This window comes from Onychomys torridus, chromosome 18 (genome assembly GCF_903995425.1).
Source record: "Onychomys torridus chromosome 18, mOncTor1.1, whole genome shotgun sequence".
Taxonomy (NCBI): Eukaryota; Metazoa; Chordata; class Mammalia; order Rodentia; family Cricetidae; genus Onychomys; species Onychomys torridus.
The window spans coordinates 34,297,239-34,313,601 of NC_050460.1; the positions used below are offsets into that span (position 1 = coordinate 34,297,239).

At 49.5% G+C, this 16,363-nt stretch overlaps 1 protein-coding gene across 4 annotated transcripts in view; it reads right to left on the reverse strand.

Annotated features, from left to right (window-relative positions):
* Positions 1-16,363, reverse strand: part of Tbc1d8 (TBC1 domain family member 8) — a 110,632-nt gene that overhangs the window by 18,626 nt on the left and 75,643 nt on the right. For all 4 annotated transcript variants that reach the window (XM_036167218.1, XM_036167217.1, XM_036167219.1 and 1 more), the window contains exons 4-8: positions 13,786-14,014; positions 11,442-11,682; positions 4,190-4,397; positions 2,104-2,301; positions 1,057-1,230 (exon numbers count right to left, since the gene is read on the reverse strand). In XM_036167218.1, the coding sequence (XP_036023111.1) occupies positions 1,057-1,230; positions 2,104-2,301; positions 4,190-4,397; positions 11,442-11,682; positions 13,786-14,014 (1,050 nt within the window). The remainder of the gene's footprint in view (positions 1-1,056; positions 1,231-2,103; positions 2,302-4,189; positions 4,398-11,441; positions 11,683-13,785; positions 14,015-16,363) is intronic.

The window sequence follows — 16,363 nt, forward strand, 5'->3', positions numbered from 1 at the left end:
ACATGTCTGGTGCCCACAGAGGTCAGAAGAGGGTGTTGGATTCCCCAGGAACTAGAGTTAGGGATAGTTGTGAACCACCACAAGAACTGAACCTGGGATCTCTGCAGAGAAACAAGGGCTTTTAACCACTGAGCCACCTCTCCAGCTCCCATACTCGTTATCAGAAATAAGGGAGACACTACTTCTCTAAAAATCCTTTAAAATTATCCACATGTCAGGGACATTCAGGACCTTTCATAAGATATTTACAATTATTTGTAATATTATTGTCCAATAATATAATTAAAATATCCACAAATCTAGCATTTTCCTTCACTTAGACAAGAAATGACTGAATATCAGTGTGTAAAGCAATGAGAAGATTCAGTTTGGATTTTCAAAGGCTGACAGTGACCCAGGACCTTGGGCGGCTGGAAGCAGCCTGGCTTTTAATATCGCTCAAGGCCACCACTGGGCCTGTGGCTGCAAGCAGCTTCTTATGCAGCATCGGAGTCCAGTTTCTAGTCTATTCCCCGACCACACACGACCTCTGCCTCCAATATCAAAAAACAACTCTACACGAAACAAAAACAAGGCTGAGGAAATGCATCAGTGGGTGAGGAAGGCTTGCTGTACAGGGCTGGGGACATGAGTCTGAATCCAGCACCCAAGTAAAACCCAGTAATTTCAGTGTTGGGGGCAGGGCAGAGACAGGCGGTTCCCAGGAGTTTTGATGCTCTGCCAGCCTGGCCGAAACGCCAACTGTAGGTTCAGCGAGGGGCAAAGGAAAACAATGTAAGAGGCGCAGGCAGGCTAGCCAAAGGAAGACTCACTGCACACCTGGAAGCCCACAGGGGCAGCCCTGTCAGCTGTGCAGGCCACACAGACAAGGGCCAGCTCCCCACTGTCTTCCCTGGTCCTCACCGGGTGCCCAGGACAAAAAGAGGGAAGAGAAGTGATCGATCGATCAATCGACGCTGAAAGCACATTGGATGCCTAGGCCAAACCATGGCTCCCAGACACCGGGAGCAGACAGCGGGACAGTCTCCCTACAGAGGCCAGAGGCAACTCACTCACCAGGCAGGAGTCGGGGCTCTGGCCGCCTGACTGCTGGAAGACGGCGGTCAGGGGCTCGGGGTGTGGCAGTGGGCTCTTGTCCTTCTCTCTCTCTTCGCTACTTTGAGAAGACACCATTTCAAGATCCCCAAACTCATCACTGCGCATGCTTGTCGAATAAAACACAGGTGAAGTCTGCAAGGCAAAAAGAGTGGGAATGCACAAGCGTTGTCTATCGGTTAAAAACAAAAATGGGGGCTGGAGAGCACTTGTGGCACAAGGATGGGGACCAGAGTTTGGATGTCTAGAACTCAAGTTTATTGCTGGGTAAGTGTGGCAGCTGAAGAAGACAGACACAGGGGATCCCAGAGCAAGCTGGCCAGTGAGACTAGCCATATAAGTGCACTCTGAGTTTGAGAGAGCCTGCCTCAACGACTTAGGTGGAAAAATGACCAGGAGGATTCCTACATCCACCACATGCATGCAGACATACATACACGCATAGGCCTGTCACACGCCTATATAATACACAACACGCATGTGAAAATTTAAAGATACACCAAAAGAAGTTGTCTAATGCAAGTCACAGCTAATGATGTCTCAGCCAACCCAAGGGCATTCCTGTATCTCTCCAGTCTTAGGATGACAAACCATCTCTCTTAACAGATTACAGCCACCTGAGTATTAGCCCCTGCAACCTTGGAATGATACCTACTTCAAAGTGTATGAAAAGTGCCACCCCCCGCTTATGGGGGAGTCCCATTACCCCCCTAACTTGCAGAGGGAGGTGTCACATCAACTCCAACCCAGGCAGGACATGGAGGCACCCACCCGGTCAACAATCCAACACACAGGTTTTCCTCCATCAGTCCTTCTAATCCAGGCAGCCCACAACTCAGGACATCAGAGCATCAGAAGTGACGTCACACTAATGCACAGTCCAGCCATCTCCAGCACACTGACCCCACACCCACACGGCCCATCTTTCCACACACTCCTCTTAGAGACTGTGTAGCTCCGGAGGTAACAAGAAGAGTCACAGAAGGCCAGCCCTGTAAAGGCTCCTACCATGTCGTCATCACTTGGGGAGGAGTCGTAATGCACGGGGTGGTTGGCGTGGACCTGCTTCAGTCTCACCAGGAGGCCCTCCACCAAGTTCTCTCTGTCCTTGAGCTCAATGAACTGGAAGGCCATCTTGCTGCGGATGCTGACAATGATGGGGTTGGGCAGCAGGCTCGTGTCCTCCATCTTCTCAATGCTTACTACCTGGAGCAGAGATGCCACACAAAGCACATCAAGAAAGGAGCCAGGCAGGTGTTTGATCACACCCTCACACAATATCCCAAAGCAGAAAGCAAAACCATCACTGCAGGAAGAGCTCTGGGCCAAGGCGGGGAAGTGGGCAGCAATACCCACCAGCGCCACAAGAGGGCAGCAGCCCAAGGTTCTGTCCACAGGTTGAGTGGCTAAGCAAGCTGGTTTACATGAGCCACCTAAAGTAAACTCCAGCCCATGCTATAACACAGATGAAGCTTGAGGGTGTTAATGCTATCTGGAAGAAGCACTCATAAAAAGACAAATGCCGGGGCTACAGAGATGGCTCAGCGGTTAAGAGCATGTACTGCTCTAGCAGAGGACCCTAGTTTGATCCCCAGCAGCTACATTAGGTGAGTCACAATGGCCTGTAACTCCAGCTCCAGGGTAGCTAATGCTCTCCTTTGGCCTCCGTGGCTGAACATATGTGTGCACTTTGTGTGTGTGTGTGTGTGTGTGTGTGTGTGTGTGTGTGTGTGTTGGCTGTGTAACAGTATGAACATGCATGGTGCCACTGAAATGCACATTTAACAATGGTTAAGAGGATAAATCATTATGCATAGCTCACTAGGGGAAAAAAAAAGGCAGATGAGGCATGTTCTGGATTTCTCTTTTTTCTTTCTGAAGACAGGGCTCACTGTGTAGCCCTAGCTGGCCTGGAACTCACTGTGTAGACCAGGCTGGCCTTGAATTCATAGCAATCCACCTGCCCCTGCCTCTGGAGAGTTGGTACCACACCTGACCGGGCTTTCCTATTAAGAAGGAACACATGGCCTGCAGAACAACAACGTGGAGACCACAGGCCACTCAGTGAGGGAATTGAGCCTTCAAGAGAACCACGCAAGGACCGCACACAGGCGCCAGACTCTGGAGGTCCCATGTGTTAGGGTCTTGGTTCTGTCATGGCTGGGGTGCCTGAAACCAAAGGACTGCACTGTTCACATGTGGACATAAGCTCAGGGTGTCTCTGATCTCCACAAGAATTATGAAATTTCACAGTAAGAAGGGACCCAACTCACACTTAATTTTAAAATGTTTAGCTAAAGTTCTAGTATATGTAAGCCAAGGAATCTGCCATTTGGTCTCTGAAGGTTGATAGGTTGCTTCTTTCTTGGGGTGGAGGGGAGGAGAAGACTGTATTCCTAGGAGCTCTTGGGAAAGCCTTAATTACTGGGCACGCACTTTAACAACAGCTCCATCAAGGAGGAGGAGAGAATACTCTCTTTACCCAGCCCTGGTAGGCAAATTTCGGGCTGTTAGGACAGCACCAGAAAGAACCACAACCACGCCAGTGACAGGCAACTCAGGTCCCACTCCTCAGAAAGCCGGAGGTCCATCTTCAGGCTGCAAAGGACTGCTGGGTGGACACCCCTCCCTGGGCCCTCTCACAGAGGCATCACTAGCTGCTAGGCTTTCCTATGGCTTCAGCGGAACCCCAAAGGGTCACTAGTTGAAGCTCGGTCCCCATGAAGCAGTGTGGAGGGGAAGAATGGAGAGGTAAGGGCCTCGCCGATGTGGTTGGGTCACGAGGGGCATTTCCCTCAGAAGGGATGAATACAGTTTTCATGACTCCCTCATTCGTTATCACAAAGTAGGTCACCGCAAACAACAGGACTGGCCTCTGCTCTTGTCTCACCAGTGACGTCTCCAGCCACTGTGTCACCATCTTGGATAAGAGCTGAGCCCAAACCCAGCACCATGCTCTTACGAGCCAAACCTCTCTCTTTACAAGTTTCTCTCCCTTGAGTATTTTGTTTGGGGAACATAAAAGAGACTCAAACTCTTGGGTTCAAGTGGCAAAGCAAGGCGGCAGGGGTGGGTGGGTGGGCCCCGGATCTACCTCTCTCAGTGGCAGCACAACATTGCAGCAGCCATCCTCTCTGCTGGCAAAGCAGATGTAGCTGTCGGAGGTGAACATCCGCCCCGCCGTGTGACAGCGGCTGAAGGGGGTCCAGAGGGAACAGTCTACCACAGCGTGCAGTCTCTCCTTCCTCGGCAGCCGAAAGAAAGCCCGGAAGAACTCATTCTGTGCTCTGGCCTCCAGGTCCCTGGGTAGCGAGGGTGAGAGAATGAGGTGAGTGAACAACCCAAGCTCACGGAGAAAAATGCCGGGTTTCCCAGAGCCAGAGTCGGCCGCAGGTGCTCCACGTTCACCGCCAACCAACCCTGGGAGTAAGCACAGCAAGTGGAGCACACCAGTCCACACAGAAATCCGTGCCTGAGCTCACGGATCAGGATAAACATTCCTGGGGACTGGACCGAAGGCTCAGAGGTTAAGAGCATGGGCTGCTCTTCCAGAGGACCCAGGTTCCATTCCGAGCACCGTGTGGTGTCTCACACATGTCTGTAATCTAGTCCCAGGGGAATCCAACCCCACCACCACCACCACAAGCAGAAGCACATGTTTGAATAGAGATACATACAGGCAAAGCACCTACACACATAAAGTAAACCTTCAGAAAAATAAGCGTGCACCGCTGGCTTGGTTTGGGTAAGAATGACCACAAAAATGGCCTAAGAATTTAAGTATCGAAAAGTGAGGTTTCTCTAAGTGTTGGCCGGGATGTGGAAAATCAGCCTTCACACAGCGCTGGTGGGCACGTAAAATGACGTGCGAATGTAAGAATCCAGTCTCACAGCTCAAAGGAGACTCGCCATTTATCTAGAAATTCTACTCCTGGGGAGACACAAATAAATAAGAGACAGCATGCCTGTTAACAAGTCACATGCAGATGTCAACGGCCATGGTAACCAAAATGTGAGCCAGATATCCATCAACCGATGAACAGCTAAATAAAATGTGGCATGTCCTTTTAATGGGAGAGACCACTCAGCCACAAGACAGGAGGAAGGTACTGATACACATGGCAAGGTGGATGCCTGTGGGCCAGACACAGACTACTGCCTGAGTCAGGCCACGTGTCGACAGACACCCCACATTCGAGGGCTATCCATTATCCCAGCACAGCTGACAACAGGGACCTGTGTCATAAGAAGCCAGCTCCACATGAAGATCATCATCAACCCACCATTTCAGGCTGTCCCCGGAAGGCAGAGGTGTTTGATCACTTCCTTCTTCAATGAAAGGTCTGGGGTTTAGGATTCAAGAATGACATTGGGGAGGACTGCCTTTTTCGGTGAGATTTAGCAAAAAAAAAGCCCCAATGCCATAGACGGACAGGCAGACAGCAGTGTGGCAGGGGGTTTGAGGAGAGTACAGGCCAACATGGCAGAGTAAGGGCCCTCCTTCCTTTAGAGGAAGGGGGAGTTGCTGAACCACATGGCTGGTGGACAGTCCATAGCGCTGTCTCACATTTAGGCGATCTCTGAGTGGCCGGCAGACAGCAGTCATGAAGAATACATGGGACACCACAGCCAGCACAGGTCTGCAGCCTCTGAAGAAGCATCTAACAGCATGGGCACTGCCCCAGGAGCAGTAGACTCAATTCAGAAGGTTCTAGATCCAGACTCCATGCACACCTTTATTACACTTACGTTTCATTCCTAAGGCTTTAGGAACTTAGAAATTTAAGCAATCCCAAAATCTTAGAGGCAAAAAAAAAAAAAAAAAAAAATTTGATTGCTTTCTCCCCAAATCCAGAATTTGTTTAGTCCAGACTAGATTTATCCCTCCGAGACTAGACCAATGTTCCAAAAACCAGGTCTCTTTCTTTCTCTCTCTCTCTGTCCTTGTCTGTCTCTACCTCTTCTCCCATCAACCTTCTAGAATGACTTACAGAAGACCTGGGGTTTACAGTCCAACTCTCACTCCATCTGCTTATTTGGGCCACACAGGATGCAACTACGTATCAGCAGCTGCCACCACGCTCAGGTTGAGTGACAGGCTAGGCCAGCCCGGCTTATTCCTTAGCCCAGCATTGGAGGAGCTCTGGCCATGGCCAGTATAGAACACCAGACGGACCATGACTCATGCCATCACAGTTAAGAAAGGCCACGTGGGTCCCATGCCGTCAACGTGCCTCACCAAGAACTCTTCACTTCAGTGTTCTGCCTTGTGTAGCCTCCCAGACCCATGCCTGTGGGTCTCTGGGAAATGCCAAGACTTAGCAACACAGGAACAGCGCTGGAGGGCAGACACTGCTTTTCCTCAGTGCCACAGTCCACATGAACGAGCTCCTCAAATGTGTCTTCACTCACAACATAACCAGAATTGTCAAGGCCAGAACCTGGGCTCCCACAGCCCAAAAGGCTACGTTTGACGTCCCACCCTGACACACCACTAAAGAAAGACGCGATGGGACAAGCAGAGGAAGATTATTCATCGTGGCCACGCTGCAAAGAGGAGCAGATAAAGTGGTCCAGCGACCCCAAGGCCATCTTCAGGGTATTAACATGAGCTTCAGCTCTAAGGAGGAGGCGGCGGCCCAGGACAGGGACACACACACACAGTCCTGGTCTAGACATGGTCCCACTGATCACTGTGGCGGTTCTTGCCCTGCAGGGAGCTCTGAAGGAGTCACTGCTGCTTAGGGACAAGAGGGTTGTCAGGAGATGGTTAGCTCCATTCCAGAGAGCAGCCTCAGCCCTGTGGTAACTGCCCTCCTGGTGGGGTGGGGCCCTCTGTCACGTGAGGTGACACTGTCCCTGGACTCCAGGGTTGAGAATAGCAGCTGACCTCTGTGCCTTCAACGTAGAGACAAAAAGGAAGGCACATGTCAGGCTTTCTTCCTGCACTTCACCCTGGGGGTCCAAGTGAGGAGCCCTATGGTTTAGCAAAAGTGCTTCTGAGTGCCTTTGGCAAGTGTCCACACTGGCCCCAAGACAGCAGGACCTGGCAATGCGGGGGCCCCCCAGGTCTCTGCACCCCAAGAAAAGTTGCCTACTGTGCGCTCTTCTCGCCATGCTGCCCAGGAGAAACCCCCTGAGCTGACCAGCAGACCATCTTGGAGCAGCACAGTCTGTGGGGTCGGGAAGGGGAGGGTAGGCCTTCCCTTGAAAGATGCCCCTTTTGTAATGGCTAACGTTATGTTTTAAGTTTAAATTACTGTGCTTAAGAGAGCCATAAGACAAAAATGCCTCTAACCCAGTAGTTCTCAACATGGGTGTCAAACAACATGGGTCGCCAGGGACCACCGGAAAACACAGATATTTACATTATAATTCATAACAAGCGAAATTATAGTTACGAAGTGTGGAGGCCCACAAAGGTTTCCTAGAGAGAGCTGAGCTGGCTTTACCCAGCAAAGCTGCACTAGAGGATTGCTTGACCACGTACGTGGTTACCAGGTTGTTTGGAAGGGTCTCTGCACTTGGCTGTGCGGTATGCTTTGATCTAGCAAGGGGAGGTCTTTTGCCCTGCCCCTTGGCATTCCTTTTAAAAGCCCTTTAGAAGAGACAGAAGGGGCCAGTGGATAAAGATCCAGGCCCTCCCGAGGCTATCCTGTGTTTCTGTTTCTTTCCTCTCTATCCTTCTATTTAAACCTTTTATCCCTCACTCTTCAAGAGTACCCCAGGGGGAAAAAGGTGGGAGTGGGTCCCCCACAACAAAGCAGCAATGAAAATATTGTTATGGTTGGGGGGTCCCCAAACCTGAGGAACTGTATTAAAAGGTGGCAGCATCAGGAAGATTGAGAACCCCTGCTCTAACCTGAAGGTCTACTGACAGGTAGCTTCCGATTGCACAGGTTGTGTGCCTGATCACTGCAGGCAGGAGGTACGTCAGGATGTAGAATGGGAAGTAGGTAGCTCTGAATGAAGGTTTTGCCTTTACAAGCCCCTGACTAAAGTAATTTGGCCCTATACCCTGGAACTCCCAGGAATGGTCCTAGCCAGGTTTTGTTGTTGTTGTTGTTGTTTTGGTTTGGTTTGGTTTTGGTTTTCCAAGATAGGGTTTCTCTGCATAGTTTTGGTGCCTGTCCTGGATCTCTCTCTCTCTGTAGCCCAGACTGGCCTCGAGCTCACAGAGATCCGCCTGGCTCTGCCTCCTGAGTGCTGGGATTAAAGGCCTGTGCCACCACTGCCTGGTCCCTGGCCAGTATTTAATAAAGCTTGCTTCAAATATGGCTCACAAATTGTGGCACCCGGTGGGTTAACACTTTCCTAGTCTTCTTTCTGCTCCCAGCATGGGGCCAGCTCTGATCCGATGGGTGGGAAGTGGGCATTCTGTGGGGGATATGGGATAAGAGCAGGAAAAAGGACTAGCTCTCTGGGATAAGGCAAAGAGATCTGTGGAGACAAAAGGGTCAGAGGCAGGGGCTTGCCACTGAGGACACACACCCCAGGAACCACTGGGAAGAAAGTAGTTCCCATTTGCAATGTAAATGCACCCCAGTATTCACCCTGCCAGAGACTGGAAGAGGCCCATCATTGTTCATCGCTGCTCCAAAGTCCCCTGCTTTGACCAGACCCTAACTTTAAGATAAACACTAGTTGGAAACTTCAGGATCAGTTTATTCCCTGCTCTCTCCTACTGTCCGGGCGGCATCCTTCCTCCTGAGCTCAGAGATGATGTGCTGAGGATCTCTGGTCCAGGTCCTCTCTGCACTGGGCAGGCTGGGCCAGGTGAGCGCCAAGCCTAGCCAGCTTTCTTCTCTCTTCCATCAGATGGGTGGGAGCATGGCAAAGCCCCATCCCCTCCTCCCCCTCCCATGGAGCCTGCTCCAACCTGGGGCCCGAAGTCTCAGGGGAATGACCATAGGACCAAGCTGACTAATGCTCAGCAACCTCGACCTCTGCCCCTAAAGGTCACCACTGGAAAGCTGTCATCTGGGAAGGGAAGTGAAAATGGATCAAGGAAAGAGTTGTAGGGGCATTCCAGCTTGTCTGGCTCTGAGTTGGGGAGACTGTTTTCCTAAACTTTAAAATCTGCCACTAGGCAGGGTGCCAAGGAGCCTGAGTCATTACCTGTTTACACCCACAGGCCTGGTCTCCATGACAAAAGCTACTGATGGGAACTACCCTAAGGGCAGGCAACCAGAACCTTTCACTTTGGAGAAAGTCCCTTACCAGGTAATTGGCAGGTGAGGATGCAACTGGAGACCAGAACCCCGCCCAGGGCATGCATGGGTCCAGCCCTGGGCACAGGTGGGCCTTCGGACAGTCAACTGCTGGCCATGCCTAGAGTCCTCTCTCCCTTCTCATCTCCCTAGTGGTGCCCAGGGTAGAATGTAGGTGGAGTGATGTCAACACCAATATTTCTTCTAGAACACTTTGCTTTCTCCAGCTTACACAGTCCAGGATCACAGCCAGAAGGGCATCACCCAGTAAATCCCCACCTTAACTCACCTCTTCAAGATAATCCCCCACGGGCACGCTCGGAGACTGTCTCCTAGGAGACTCTAGAGATGGATGGTATCACTGAAGAATAGCACACCCAAAGTTGTCCTCTGATCTCCACATCTACACACACACACACACACACACACACACACACACACTCACTCTCTCTCTCTCTCTCTCTCTCTCTCACACACACACACACACACACACACACACACACACACACACACATTGGGGGCGGGCATGGTTGAACCTTGAGGCTACTAAGTGAAATAAGTCAACTGCAAAAGAGGATTACACTTTAATAAGGGTCTGGTCAGCTTCCCGGAGAAGAGTGGAAGGTGGTGGCTGGACAGTCAGTCATCAGTACAGGATGGGTTTGCTCTGTAGGTGGACAGTGGCGGCCACTGGGTGGGATATCAGTGTGCTTCCAGCTACTGAACTGCGTACCTACAGTTTGTTATATGTAATCTGCTATGAAAAAGGATTTGAACATCTGGCGCATCCAAATTGAAACAAGTGACTCCATCACCACATAAAGACCCCCTAACCAGGCAGTACATCACAGGCTCTTACTTCTCAAAGGTCACCTCTGCATCTGGTGCCACACTTACCCAGCCACTTGGAGCAACAAATCGAAACAACTACCTCACCAAGTTGCCACCGAGTCCTTCAAGTTTTAATCAAGCTAAATATATACAATGACCATTGGTTCTATAGTAAAAGTATACTTCTGACGACAAAGAGAAATCAAAATCTTCCAGCTGTCCTAAACGACCCCTCCTCCCAGAGGATTACAACCTGACCGCAAGAGGACTGGGATGTAGTTCAGTGGCAGAGCACATCCCCAGCCAGCATGTACAAGGCCCAGGGTTTAATGTCCACCATCATTAAAAAGTGAAATGTCTTCATGTTCCCAGGTAAATAACTAATTTGTACCATAAGGGTGCCTACACTATGTACTGAAATATTTGAAATAAAAGGGGGCCTGGACCCAGAAACCCTTGTCTACCAAAGGGAATGAGGGGTAACAAGAGGTATCATTTAACTTCTGTCTGTCAAGATTAACCACAGAGATGAGGTGGTGGGTACAGACATTTTCATCAAGCTTGACCACATGTTGGAGGAGAGAACTGACTCTCAAGTTATCCTTTGGCCTCCACACTCATGCAGTAGTGTGTGTGCAAAACACACACACACACACACACACACACACACACACACACACACACTCAAACACAGAATAAAAATGTAATAGATCCGAGGCCAGCTTGGTCTCCAAAGCGAGTTCCAGGAAAGGCGCAAAGCTACACAGAGAAACCCTGTCTCGAAAAACCAAAAAGTAAAGAATAAAAATGTAATAGAGAAGTAAAAGATTAACCACAGAAGCAAATGTGAGAGACACCACCATAAAAACATACATATGGTATATGGGTCCTCACTGTTCACAGACTCTGTAGCCTTGGATCCAACCAATCATCAATCAAACAGTCGGAAAAGAAGTCCTCTCTGTACAAAAGGCATGCATTTACTTTTTTCTTACTGCTCTTCCCTAAACAGTACAATATGACAATTATTTACATGGCATTGACACTGTATGAGGCATGGCAAGTCCTCTAGAGATGCTGCACAGTCATAAGCACCATACAGGCCATGTGCAAGTACGTCAGTATTTTACAGAAGGGCCTTGTACAGCTGTGGACCGGATGTCCAGGAGATCCTGGAACCAATGACCAAGGCAGATGGAGGAAAAACCACGTATCTAAGGCTAACAAAAGCACATGCACACGAAGGGTGAACACAAGCACGGGTCCCCTGAGCAGCAGAGGGACACCTGGGAACTGAAGCCCTACCTTTTGGTGATCTGGCTAGGCTCCTGCAGGTCAGGGTCCAAATCAAAGACCTCATTGTCCAGTAGCCTCCGGAGTGTCACATCTGCCAGCTGCTCCATGATCTTAAACACCTCATCCAGGTTGAGGAACGTGGAGAAGTCACGCTCCTTATTCTGTGTGGTGATCCGGATGGTGTCCGTGAGAAAGACATTGGATGTTCGCTCCAACTTCTGGATGTCCACCCAAGGGATCACAAGTTTAACTGTAAGAGAGAAGGGCAAAACATGCATTGACCATGAGACGGGAGCCAGCTTGAATGAAGCAGCAGACGATGGGCAAAGCTCTCCTTTAGCAGAACTGCAAATGTCTTTCGAGCCAGAGCAGGGCGACCTGTCGAGGACCGTGTGGAACCCAGCCTCAGTGCAGTGGTTTCTCAGATTTGTGTGAACTGGCTACTGCATTGGCCCAAGGACTACACACATCCACGGAACATCGTTCTGGAATGCCAAGTTAACTATGCACTGGCTTTCCCAAGAGTACTTAGCCAGGAGATCATGAGTAAATGATTAATACATCTGAAAATGATTTTTCTTTGAATCGAACAGCTAACAAACATTTCTGCCATTTCTATCTACCTTGCAATACTGTTTTCAGGGCTCCGATAATTTTCAAAGGTGCCATTTGTATCATCCTCGACAGGAAGTTTCTCAGCTGGCTTCTGTGTTTTCTCTCTCTCACACACACACACACACACACACACACACACACACACACGCCCCTTAGTTCATTTACACCACCACCTCACAGTTTATTAAGTAACTGCTATGAAGAGCTCAGTATAATGTCTGCAATGTAACAGTTGGATAGGAAATGTACCTCAAAAGGTTCACATGTCGGGGCTTGGTCCCATGCTGATGGGGCTATTTTGGGGGAGGCGGGTCTTTGGAAGCACCTTGTCCCTGGCTCTTTCCTGTCCACAGTGAAATGGGAGGCTCCCCTGACACACCTTCCCGGTGCCTCGATGTTCTATGTAAGTGTAAAGCCTCGGAGACTATAAGCCAAATAAACCCCGCTCCCCTGTTTCTGCCAGGTATGCTGGTCCAGTGATGAACAATCATGAATGTGTCCTGTGCTGAAGCAGCTCGTTCACATAAGGCAGCAGGCAAACAAGTAAACCAACCGGATGGAACCCATTGCAAACATGTAAGCATGTGGAGGGAACGTTTCTGGAGGGGGCAAAATCAAAATTGGGTTTTTAAGGATTAACAGGCATTTATAAACAGGGTAAACATGGGGGAAGGGAAGAGTATACAATTTGATTAGAATTTCAGAAAAAAAAAAACAGTAAGAATGCCTATGGTCAGGCTAGTGTACACTGCGAGGGAGGGAATGGTGTGGGAACGGTGTACAAAGAGTCCCGGAGCCTCAGTGAAGCAGCTGAGTGGAGAATGGTACACCACGTACAGGAAGCTCACCAAAGACGCTCAAGAGGGGCCCTGAGCCAGCTTCCCGCGAAAGAGAAACGTAGAACAGGGGGGAAAAAGCACCGTATATCTGATTTGTCTCTTCACCTATTGCTGTGATGGAACTCCCTGCCAAGAGCAGTTGAAGACAGAAAGTGTTTACTCGGGCGCAGAGTCCCAGGGTACAATCTATGGTGAAAGGAAGTCATGACAGTGGAGCTTGAGACGCTGGTCACATTACATCTAGTCAGGAAGCTGAGGAGATAGATGCTGATGCTCAGCTGTCTGCACACACACACACACACACACACACACACACACACACACACACGCTCACAGAAGAATATATTCAAGGTTAGAGAGGTGGCTCAGTAGTTGGGAGCACTTGCTGCTCTTCCAGAGGACCCAGGTTCGATTCCCAGCACTCACACAGTAGCTCACGACAGTCTGTAACTCCAATTCTAGAGGATCTGACACCTTCTTCTGTCCTCTGTGGACACCAGGCACACACACGGTGCACACACATACTCTCAAGCTAAACACCCACAGACAGGAAATAGAAACTTTTGAGGAGACCATATCCTCTTGTGGAACTTTTCAGTCATTCACTGCATTTTCAAAGCGTCTACAGTACTAAAACCTGAGAGCAGCCACTGGAGTAACACAGGAGTGTTGAAGGGAGTAAAAGGAACAAGCCCTCCCTAAATCCAGCCCCCTTGTAGGAGAAGCCTATATATACATATACTTAAGCACAATTATCTGCAAGCATCACGGGGACACAGATCAAAGCATGCCGTGGAAATACTCCCATGTACAGCTTCTCTCGGCAGGAGAGATGCTAAGCAACCCCAGGGCGGTATCTGAATTCGGGACCAAATAGCTCTCGGCTCAGCCACACTTACGTTCCTTGCCCAGGAAGAAAGAGTAGAAGCAGAGGTGGTTGATGCTGAGGTAGAGCCAGCCCTGGCGGGGCACCCGGCCCTTCCAGCAGCAGCAAGAGTAGTAGGTGACCAGCTTCTCCGCCTCCGGGAAGTTGAACCTGGCCTCGAACTTCACCAGAGCTTCTCGGAACTTCTCGGGCTCCTCCTCCTGTTCTGCCAGCCTGCTACTGGTCTCTTCGGCGATCAGAGCCTGGGGCACAGAAAGACACTCACCTGGTCAGCCAGGCAAACGTTCAACAGAAGGGGAAAGAGGACAGGAAGCAGGAAGGAAGGACGGGCACCAGACTTCCTCAGATGTTTGTTACAGCAACAGAAGACAAACTGACCCAAAGGGTGTAACAACCAAATCTTGTTCTCGAACTTCAGAGTTAAACATTAACACTTGAATATTTATCTTCCTTGTCACATTAAAATAAAAAATGTTGATTGAGGGCCACCGAGATGGCTCAGTGAGGAAAGGTGCTTGCAGCCAAGCCTGAGGATCTGGGTTTGATGCCCCCATACCCACGTGATGGAAAGTGCAAACCGACTCCCACAAGCTGTCCTCTGACCTCTACATACACTGTGGCACGAGTATTCTTGAACACAAGTAAATGCGGTAAAACCATTTTTATGTGAAATGTTGATAGTAACCTAGCAACTAAGGCGCCAGTCGGCGGTGGCACACGCCTTTAATCCCAGCATTTAGGAGGCAGAGGCAGGCGGATCTCTGTGAGTTCAAGGCTAGCCTGGGCTACAGAGTGAGTTCCAGGAAAGGCACAAAGCTAACACAGAGAAACCCTGTCTCGAAAAAACAAACAAAAAAAACAAAAAAAAAATTTCCCCGAGCATTTCAGTACCTTCCTACACTCTGCTGAGGGAGAACAGAAATCAAGTCAATCTTCCCTGAGGTCCTAAGCACCTCCATTGCCTTCAGGTGTGAAGACATGGACAGCACAAAGAATCTGAATGTACACCCGTGATACAGAATGTAAGACCTGTCCCTCTAAAAGGTCAAAGTTCGTGGTTACAAAACTCTGATTCCCCATCCTGGGAGCTCACTGCTAAGTTCTTCAATTAAAGTATCTTCCTTGGGCTGCGGAGATGGCTCAGTGGTTAAGAACACTGGCTGCTCTACCAAAGGACTGGGCTTCAATTCCCTGTCTCTACATGGCAGCTCACAACCATCTATAACACCAGTCCTGAGGGACCCGATGCCCTGTTCTGCAGGCACCAGGCACACATATAATGAACTGACATACACACAGACAAAACCATGCATACGATAAATGAGTAAATAAATAAAGACTTTTTAAAAAGCTGGGTGTGGTGGCACACGCCATGCCTTTAATCCCAGAACTCAGGAGGCAGAGGGAGGTAGTTCTCTATAAGTTTAAGCACAGCCTGCTCCACATAGCAACTTCTAGGCCAGCAGAACTACACAGTGAGATCCTATCTTTTCCGTGAGATCCTATCTTTTTTGGTTTGTTTTTTGTTTTTTCAAGACAGGGTTTCTCTGTGTAGCTTTGGAGCCTGTCCTGGATCTTGCTCTGTAGACCAGGCTGGCTTTGAACTCACAGAGATCCACCTGCCTCTGCCTCCCGAGTGCTGGGATTAAAGGCGTGGCACCACCACTGCCGGCGAGACCCTATCTTAAAGAAACAAAACATCTATCTTCCTGATCTTTCCAGGCAAGCAGCTATAAAGAGTTTGGAGACTTGTGTGTTTGACTTAATTTGAAAAACCTAGTTATAATTTGGTCTCGTGAACACCCACGTTCTTCAGACAAGGCAACTTAGGGTGTGTTACTTGGCCATTCACTGCAATCTATCTTAGAAATCAGACGTGGGAATTGACATTAAAATATTTTTTTAAATAAATCTAAAAGGCTGGACTGGAGAGATGGTTTCGTTGGTAAGAACACTTGCTGTGCAAGCATGAGGACTTGGTTTGGATCCCCAGCCCCCTTGTAAGAAGCGGGTACGGCAATCCACTCCCATATCTCTAGTGATGAGGGATGGTGACAGGCAGATCCCAGGGGTCTCACTAGTCAGTCTCACCCAAACAGAGAGCTCTAGGCTTGTGAAAAACCCTGTCTAAAACCTAAGGTAGAAGGACTGGCAAGATGGAGGGGGCTGGCTGCCACCAAGCCTTGAGACCTGAGTTCAATCACTGGGACCCACACAACAGAAGAGAGAAGAGCCCCCCCGCCAAGTTGTCCTCTGGTTTATGCAGTGCTGTATTCACGTGCCCCCAGCCCGCACAGATTCGAAAATTAAACAGATGAAATTTTTAAATGTTTAGATGGGGAAGCAATTAAGGGAGGCATCCCAACAGCAACCTCCAGCCCCCTCACACACTGCACGGGCGAGCATTCCCATGTTTACACCTCTCTCTCTCTCTTTCTTTCTCTGTCTCTCTGTCTCTCTCTCTCTCTCTCTGTCTCTCTCTCTGTCTCTCTGTCTCTCTCTCTGTCTCTCTGTCTCTCTGTCTCTCTGTCTCTGTTTCTCTGTCTCTCTCTCTCTCTCTCACACACACACACACACACACACACACACAC